Here is a 10098-nt window from a genome sequence, read left to right as displayed (position 1 = left end):
AAAGGGAGAGGGAGATACCATTGTACCAACCCCACCTGTTGTCTCTATAGTTTAACTTACACCTACCAGCGTACAGACCCTCACCCTGTCTCGTTATAGTTACTATAACACCTACATGTCCAGACCCCCACCTGTCCTCTGTAGTGTTACTATACCACCTACCAGGTACGACCCCACCCTGTCTCTATAGTTACTATATCACCTACCAGTACCAGACCCCACCCTGTCTCTATAGTTACTATACACCTACCAGTACCAGACCCCACCTGTCTCTATAGTTACTATACCCTACCAGGTACCAGACCCACCCTGTCTCTATAGTTACTATACACCTACATGTACGACCCCACCCTGTCTCTATAGTTACTATACACCTACAGGTACCAGACCCCCACCCTGTCTCTATAGTTACTATACCCTACCATGTACCAGACCCCACCCTGTCTCTATAGTTACTATACAACCTACCAGGTACCAGAGCCCCAACCCTGTCTAATAGTTACTATACACCTACCAGGTACCAGACCCCCACCTGTCTCTATAGTACTATACACCTACCAGGTCCAGACCCCACCCTGTCTCTATAGTTACTATACACCTCCAGGTACCCAGACTCCCCACCCTGTCTCTATATTACTATACACCTACCATGTCCAGACCCCCACCTGTCTCTATAGTTACTATAGCACCTACAGGTACCCGACCCCACCCTGTCTCATAGTTACTATACACCTACCAGGTACCAGACCCCCCACCCTGTCTCTATAGTTACTATACACTACCAGGTACCAGACCCCACCACCATGTCTCTGATGTTACTATACACCTACCAGGTACCAGACCCCACCTGTCTCTATAGTTACTATAACCTACCAGGTACCAGACCTCACCCTGTCTCTATAGTTACTATAACACCTACCAGGTACCAGACCCTCACCCTGTCTCTATATTACTATACACCTACACCGGTTAGTTTACCATACCCGTATTCAGCTCTGTCCTACCTGTCACCATCCACTTCACAAGAAGGGACCAGTTAGGGACCGCCTCAGACCAGGGCCATGTATATAGTATCAGTCAAAGGTTTGGACCACACCTACCCATTCAGGGTTTTTTCTTTATTTTTACTATTTTCTACACTGTAGAATAATAGTGAAGACATCAAAACTATGAAATAACACATATGGATCATGTAGTAACCAAAAAAGTGTTAATTGCTTTTTGACAAGAAGGAGAGTGATGGAGTGCTGCATCAGATGACCTGGCCTCCACAATCACCCGACCTCGCGACCAATTGAGATGGTTTGGGTGATTTGGACCACAGAGTGAAGGAAAAGCAGCCAACAAGTGCTCAGCTTATGTGGAAACTCCTTCAGACTGTTGGAAAAGCATTCCAGGTGAAACTGGTTGAGAGAATGCCAAGAGTATGCAAGCTGTCATCAAGGCGAAGGGAGGCTACTTTGAAGAATCTAAAATCTAAAATATTATTTTATTTGTTGAAAACTTTTTGGTTACTACATGATTCCATGTGTGTTATTTTCATAGTTACCAGGGCCATGTAGTAGTAGGCACAGTGTTCAGTAGTGCACTGCGTTTCAGTATGGCCCAGTGTTCAGTATAGTAGATACATGCGTCCACTTCAGTAGTGATACAGGTTCAGTAGGATACAGGTTATAGCTTATGTTCAGTATCGTCAGAACCTCATAGAACGTTTCAGTCAGGATACAGCGTTCAGTAGGTTTACATTGTTTCAGTATAGCCCAGCCGTTCAGTAGGATACAGCGTTCAGTAGGATACACCATTCAGTATAGCCCAGTGCGTTCAGTAGGTTACATTGTTCAGTATAGCCCAGCGTTCAGTAGGATACAGCGTTCAGTAGGATACACCATTCAGTATAGCCCAGCGTTCAGTAAGATACAGCGTTCAGTAGGTTGCAGTGTTCAGTATGGCCAAGCTTTTAGTAGGTTACAGTGTTCAGAAGGATACAGTATTCAATAGGGCACGGCGTTCAGTAGGGCATGGCATTGTGAAACATTCATTATAATATGCTCCTACCTGTGTTCCCTCCCCCAGGAGAGCGTCTGCAGAGGGAGCAGCTGCAGGGAGCCCAGTCTCAGTACTACCGCTGGCTGAGGAAGGTGCTGCCTGACACAGGACACACTCCCGCACCAAACTGCAGCCGCGTGCGAGTCCCACAGTTCAGCTGCCACATGGGCGGGGCCGACCCAGGGAAGCTGCATGATATACTGAAGGATCGACCAATGAAATACTCCCTCAGGAAACCTGGCCTCACCCTCAAGGTAGGGAACAGGAGTAGGGACAGGAGTTTTACCTGTTCAGGAGGACACAGCTTCAGGAAACACTCCTGACCCCATTAATAGACAATCACAGAAAACCAAAAGTAATGTTGAGGACGAGTTACTGAACATGACATCATGTTGTGTTCTCTTGCTCCTTGAGCCAGAGATGTGGGATAACGTGTGTGTCAGAGACGGCCGTACTCCCTGATTTCAAGTTCAGATGGGAACAGTAGCCGAGTTGGAATAGTAGCTGAAGTCTGGCCGCTGACTGTAMGCTTCAGTTGTAGCCTATTATAGAATTGACTCCTGAACAATGAACTGTTTCTTGCAGTAAAATGTTCATTTTGTCTCGCGAACAGAAGTGGAGAAATATGATTTCTTTCTGTCAGCATCTTGAGAGAATACTGTCAGAATGCACATTTAGGGACCTGTTGTGAAGCCTAAACATGCAATTTCTTTCAGAAAAATAAAAGCTGACAGTATAGAATTTTTACCACATAATGTGCATCCAAGACGAACTGATATACTACCAGAATGTTGGATTTTTTTTTCTACTTCCTTAAAACCGGTCCAATTGATGTCATTTGGACATTTTGCACATTGCCGCTAGAGAAGCAGAAATGAAAGACAAAACATGACCAATGTCAACTACACTGAACAAAAATAAAAATGCAACAATGTAAAGTGTTGGTCTCATGTTTCATGAGCAGAAAAACAATATCTCAGAAATGTTCCATATGCACAAAAAGCTTATTTCTCTCAAATTTTGTGCACAAATTTGTTTACATCCCTGTTAGTGAGCATTTCTCCTTTGCCAAGATACTCCACCCACCTGACAGGTGTGGTTTAATCAACAAGCTGATTAAACAGCATGATCATTACACAGGTGCACCTTGTGCTGGGAACAATAAAAGGCCACTCTAAAATGTGTAGTTTTGTCACACAACACAATGCCACAGATGTCTCAAGTTTTGAAGGAGCGTGCAATTGGCCGTTGCCAGATAATTMAATGTTAATTTCTCTACCATAAGCCCTCGTTTTAGAGAATTCGGCAGTACGTCCAAACGGCCTCAAAACCGCAGACCACGTGTAACCACGCCAGCACAGGACCTCCACATCCGGCTTCTTCACCTTCATCTGAGACCAGCCACGCGGCCATCTCCTTCTACACATCTACACTGGACTTTATACAAACTGGAAACCACATATCCTGAGGCCGCATTTATTGTAGCTGGGGATTTTAACAAAGCAAATTTGAGGAAAACGCTACCGAAATTCTATCAACACATTGACTGTAGTACTCGCACTGGGAAAACACTCAACCACTGCTATTCTCTCTTCCAGGATGCCTACAAGGCACTCCACTGCCCTCCCTCAGATCACAACTCCATTTTGCTCCTCCCTTCCTGTAGGCAGAAATTCAAAACAGGAAGTACCCTTGCTGACATCTATTCAACGCTGGTCTAACCAATCAGGATCTGTGCTTCAAGATCGGGTAATAACATTGATGTATATACGAACACGGTTCATCAGGAAGTGTATAGGGGATGTTGTTCCCACGGTGACTAAAACCTACCCAAACCAGAAACTGTGGATAGATGGCAGCATTCGCGCTAAACTGAAAGTGCAAACCCCCACATTTAACCTTGGCTAGGTTCTTCGTAATATGGTCAAATACAAACAGATACAACAAATACAAAGGCAATCAAACAGGCAAAACGTCACGACAGAGACAAAGTGGAGTCGCAATTCAGTGGCTCAGACACGAGATGTATGTGGCAGGGTCTACAGACAATCACAGATTACAAAAGGAAAACCATCCACGTCGTGGACACCGACGTCTTGCTCCCAGACAAGCTAAACACCTTCTTCGCCCGCTTTGAGGATAACACAGTGTCATCGACGCGGCCATCATTGTTTATAAGAATTTGTTTATAACTGACTTGCCTAGTTAAATAAAGATCAAATAAATAAAAAAGTAAAAAATTACTATCGCCGGGTAGCACTCACTTCTGTCATCATGAAGTGCTTTGAGAGGCTAGTTAAGGATCATATCACCTTTACCTTACCTGTCACCCTAGAGCCACTTCAATTTGCTTACCGCCCCAATAGATCCACAGACGAAGCAATCGCCATTACACTGCCCTGTCCCACCTGGACAAGAGGATTACCTATGTAAGAATGCTGTTAATTGACTTTAGCTCAGCCTTCAACACCATAGTAGCTTCCAAGCTCATCATCAAGCTCGGGTTCCTGGGTCTGAACCCTGCCCTCTGCAACTGGGACCTGGACTTCCTGACGGGCCGCCCCCAGGTGGTGAAGATAGGAAGCAGCACCTCCACTTCACTGATCCTCCCCACAAGGGCACGTACTCAGCCCCCTCCTGTACTCTCTGTTCACCCATGACTATGTGGCCACGCATGCCTCCAACTCAATCATCAAGTTTGCAGACGTGACAACCATAGTAGGCCTGATTACCAACAATGACGAGACAGCCTACAGGGAGGAGGTGAGGGCCCTGGCGGAGTGGTGCCAGGAAAATAACCTCTCCCTCAACGTCATCAAAACGAAGCAGCTGATTGTGGACTTCAGGAAACAGGAGAGGGAGCAGCCCCCTATCCACAATGATGGGACCGCTGTGGAGAAGGTGGAAAGCTTCAAGTACCTCGGCGTACACATCACTGACGATCTGAAATGGTCCACCCACACAGACAGTGTGGTAAAGAAGGCGCAACAACGCCTCTTAAACCTCCAGGAAGCCGATGAAATTTGGCTTGGCCCCTAAGACCCTCACAAACTTTTACAGGTGCACAATTGAGAGCATACTTTCAGGCTGTGTCACCGCCCGCTACCGCAGGGCTCTCCAGAGGGTGGTGCGGTCCACCCAACGCATCACCGGGGGCACACTGCCTGCCCTCCACGACACCTACAGCACCCGATGTCACAGGAAGGCCAAAATAGATAATCGAGGACTTCAACCACCCGAGCCACGGCCTGTTTACCCCACTATCATCCAGAAGGCGAAGTAGGTACAGACAAATTATTTCACTTATAATTCACAGTATCACAATTCCAGTGGGTCAGAAGTTTACATACACTAAGTTGACTGTGCCTTTAAACAGCTAGGAAAATTACAGAAAATTATGTCATGGCTTTAGAAGCTTCTGATAGGCTAATTGACATAATTTGAGTCAATTGGAGGTGTAAATGTGAATYTATTTCAAGGCCTACCGTCAAACTCAGTGCCTCTTTGCTTGAAATCGTGGGAAAATCAAAAGATATCAGASAAGACCTCAGAAAAAAATGGTATACCTCCACAAGTCTGGTTCATCCTTGGGAGCAGTTTCCAAACGCCTGAAGGTACCACGTTCATCTGTACAAACAATAGTACGCAAGTATAAACACCATGGGACCACACAGCCGTCATACCGCTCAGGAAGGAGACGCGTTCTGTCTCCTAGAGATGAACATACTTTGGTGCGAAAAGTACAAATCAATCTCAGAACAACAGCAACGGACCTTGTGAAGTTGCTGGAGGAAACAGGTACAAAAGTATCTATATCCAAAGTTAAACAAGTCCAATATCGGCATAACCTGAAAGGCCGCTCAGCAAGGAAGAAGCCACTGCTCCAGAAACGCCAGTATAGAAAGGCCAACACGGTTTGCAACTGCACATGGGAGAAAGAGGTTACTTTTTGGACAAATGTCCTCTGTCTGATAAAACAAAAATATGAACTGGTTTGGGCCATAATGACCATCGTTATGTTGGAGGAAAAGAGGGGAACGCTTGCAACAGCCAAGAACACCGATCCCAACCGTGAAGAACAGGGGTGGCAGCATCATGTCTGTGTGGGGTGCTTATGCTGCAGGAGGGACTGGTGCACTTCACAAAATAGATGGCTTCATTTTGAAGGTGAAAACTTAAACTGAGATTATATATGTCATATGTTATTTCAAAAGTTTTTTCTTCACTATTTATTCTACAGTCATTGTAGAAAATAGGTGTAACATATAATATCGACAAGAGACGAAAAAAGCGCCTTTGCAAGGAGGTTATGATAAGCCTTGTGGGCTAGAGATGGTGGCGTCCCAAAAAACACGTATCTATATGTGACTATCCCATACAATACTATTCTCCAAATGTATGTATCGGCAATAAGCCTGGTCTAAGTGGCTCAAGGAACCGGCGAACGTCCCATTGATAATCTATTGGCACGTCGCCATTCCATCTGATAAGGCACCATAGATGCGATCTTTAATCCCAGGTGACAGGTAGAGGGAAACACGAATCTGTGTGAGGAGTGACCGAGAACGGTAAAAGACGATAAGCGTGTAGAACCTATGGCGTGAAGCGATGAGGTAAGTAGTCCTATACATAACCTGACTGGAATGGGCCAAAATTCACCCAACTTATTGTGGGAAGCTTGTGGAAGGCTCACCCGCAAATTGTTTGACCCAAGTTAAACAATTAAAGGCAAACTAATCTAAAAACTATAACTGAAAGTTACAGGTGTGTGTAAACTTTCTGACCAAGATTGGGAACACGATGAAAGAAATAAAAGCTGAAATAAATAATTCTCTCTACTATTATTCTGACTTTCACATCTTTTAATAAAGTGGTGATCCTAACTGACCGAACACAGAGATTTTACTAGGATAAATGTCAGAAATTGTGAAAAACTGAGGTTTAAATGTATTTGGCTAAGGTGTGATGTAAAGTTTCGACTTCAACTGTAAACTGAACAAGTTCCACAGACATGTGACTAACATAAATTGAATAATTTGTCCCTGAACAAAGGGGGGGGGGGGGTCAAAATAAAAGTAACAGTCGTATCTGGTGTGGCCACCAGCTGCAATTAAGTACTGCAGTGCATCTCCTCCTCATGCACTGCACCAGATTTGCCAGGATATCTTGCTTGTAACTGTATAGAATGAGTAGATCTGAGCCGTGTCGAGGCTGCGTCCTACCAAGGCACCTAGCATAAGTCTCCTTGGTCTAGCAGAACGAGTTGCTTAGAAGTAACTGGCTCCATAGCTCACACTCAGACACTCCGTGGGGAGTCTGTATCACGAACATGAGTCGTCGTAGGACTGTTGCTCTAGAAGATTGAGGACTTGAATAATAGAGGACAGATCCCGGGGTGCTCGGTTGCGATCTCTTGGCCATGGCAGGAGAGCTATACTGCGCTAGCAGTTCCTTGTCTTGGCTAGCGAAATCATCGACAGAACGACAATATGGCTGGTTATAGTAACGGCTATAAGTGTTCAGTGACAGGGGGTGAGGGTCATCTCTAGGATTGAACAGCCTGGTGCAGAGTGAAGTATAGTAGAACGGTACTCTACTAAAATATGAGGGGAGGATGTACTTCCCTGAAATGCGCAGCGTGAATGGTCTCGGGTTCTGCAATAGCCATGCAAGCAAGCTCGATGTGCCTACTGAAGTAGATACGAGTATCAGGGGATGCACACGCTGCTCTCCAGACTCATCCTACGGACTTCACTCGTCAGCCTCCAAATCGATGTCACTCCAGGCAGTACAGTGTCATCGGTATAGTAACTATAGAGACAGTGTGAACGCTTTCATGTTCTGTGAACAATCATACGCACGGAATCCGACCATTCATCGCTCTGTGAGACCAGAATTCCGGCGACTCGTTATAGTGAAAGACACTTCTTTGCCAGTCCTGTCTGTCTCAGCGATGGTGGGTTTCGTGCCCATAGGCGACGTTGTTGCGGTAAATGTTCTTGGTTGAGGGACCTGCCTTACAACAGGCCTACAATGCCTCCAGCCAGCTCTCTCAGCCCTATTGCGGACAGTTCCTGATCACTGATGGAGGGATTGTGCGTTCCTGGTGTAGCACCTGTGCAGGTGTTGTTACACGTGGTCTGCCACTGCGAGGACGATTAGCTGTCCGTCCTGTCTCCCTGTAGCACTGTCTTAGGCGATTCATAGTACGGATATTGCAATGTATTGCCCTGGCCACATCTGCAGTCCTCATGCCTCCTTGCAGCATGCGTAAGGCACGTTCACACAGATGAGTAGGGAACCTGGGCATCTTTCTTTTGGAGTCAGTAGAAAGGCCTCTTTAGTGTCCTAACTTTTCATAACTGTGACCTTAATTGCCTACCGTCTGTAAGCTGTTAGTGTCTTAATGACCGTTCCACAGGTGCATGTTCATTAATTATMTATGGTTCATTGAACAAGCATGGGAAACAGTGTTTAAASCCTTTACAATGAAGATCTGTGAAGTTATTTGGATTTTTACAAATTATCTTTGAAAGACCGGGTCCTGAAAAAGGGCCGTTTCTTTTTTTGCTAAGTTAATATGCTGTATTCTATTCTACTGTATTTTAGTCAATGCCACTCCGACATTGCTCGTACTAATATTTATATATTGCTTAATTCCATAATTTTACTTTTATATTTATGTGTATTGTTGTGAATTGTTAGATATTACTGCGCTGTTGGAGCTAGGAACAGAAGCATTTCGCTACACCTGCAATAACATCAGATAAATATGTGTATGTGACCAATAACATTAGATTTGATTTGATTTATTTAGTATTCAACAGCATCAAGTAATGACAGAAGAGAAGCATCCACAAACCTTCTAAATGTCGGAAATTATAAGCAGAAAACGATCAAACTTAGTACATTTTTTACCCAATTGAAAAATCCTTCCACCATCTTTGTTGTTTGTATGGTAATGGTTGTGTGTGTGTACTTACTGTATGATAATGTGTGTGTTGTATCACAGCCCATGCCGGTACTGTCAGTACTGCAACAACCCCCGCAGGTCTCCAGGTCAGGCAATATGGCGGTGGTGAGAGAGGAGAGCTCTTCCTTCGCCCCGGGACCGTACCCGGACCACAGTCTGAGCTGGGATAAGAACACCATCCCCCGACAACCATCACACTACAACAAGTACCACTTTACGTAAGTTACCATGACAACCCTCACACTACAACAAGTACCCTTTACGTAAGTTACCATGACAACCCTCACACTACACACAATGTGCCACTTTACGTAAGTTACCCATGACAACCTCACACTACAACAACTACCACTTACGTAAGTTACCATGAAACCCTCACACTACAACACGTACCACTTTATGTAAGTTACCATGACAACCCTCACACTACAACAATGTACCACTTTACGTAAGTTACCATGACAACCCTCACACTACACCAAGTACCACTTTACGTAAGTTACCATGACAACCCTCACACTACACCACAGTACCACTTTAAGTAGGTTACCATGACAACCCTGGTCTAAACCTGACCTAACACTCCTGGCTCTAAACCTGACCTAACACTCCTGGCTCTAAACCTACCTAACACTCCTGGCCTAAACCTTACCTAACACTCCTGACTCTAACCCCAACACTCCTGACTCTACCCTTACCTAAACTCCTGACTCTAACCCTTACCTAACACTCCTGACTCTAACCCTTACCCTAACTCCTGCTCTAACCCTTACCTAACACTCCTGACTCTAACCCTTACCTAACACTCCTGACTCTAACCCTTACCTAACACTCCTGACTCTAACATCCTTACCTAACACCTCCTGCTCTAACCTTACCTAACACTCCTGACTCTAACCCAACACTCCTGACCTAACCTTACTAACACTCCTGGCTCTAACCCTTACCTAACACTCCTGGCTCTAACCCTTACCTAACACTCCTGACTTAACCCTTACCTAACCTAACAACTCCTGACTCTAACCCTTACCTAACCCTAAACACCCTGGCCTAACCCTTACCTAGCAGTCCGACTCCAA

At 45.1% G+C, this 10098-nt stretch overlaps 1 protein-coding gene across 1 annotated transcript in view; it reads left to right on the top strand.

Moving 5' to 3' along the window:
- Positions 1-2073: 2073 nt before the first annotated feature.
- LOC112078564 (uncharacterized) overlaps positions 2074-10098 on the top strand; it is a gene marked incomplete at its 5' end in the record, with an annotated part of 17085 nt that continues 9060 nt past the window's right edge. Inside the window, 2 exons of the mRNA XM_024144764.2 lie at positions 2074-2300; positions 9059-9237. Of these exons, the coding sequence (XP_024000532.1) occupies positions 2074-2300; positions 9059-9237 (406 nt within the window). The remainder of the gene's footprint in view (positions 2301-9058; positions 9238-10098) is intronic.

Source organism: Salvelinus sp. IW2-2015, unplaced genomic scaffold (assembly GCF_002910315.2).
Source record: "Salvelinus sp. IW2-2015 unplaced genomic scaffold, ASM291031v2 Un_scaffold5879, whole genome shotgun sequence".
NCBI lineage: Eukaryota > Metazoa > Chordata > Actinopteri > Salmoniformes > Salmonidae > Salvelinus > Salvelinus sp. IW2-2015.
This window is presented reverse-complemented; position numbering and strand designations above follow the sequence as displayed.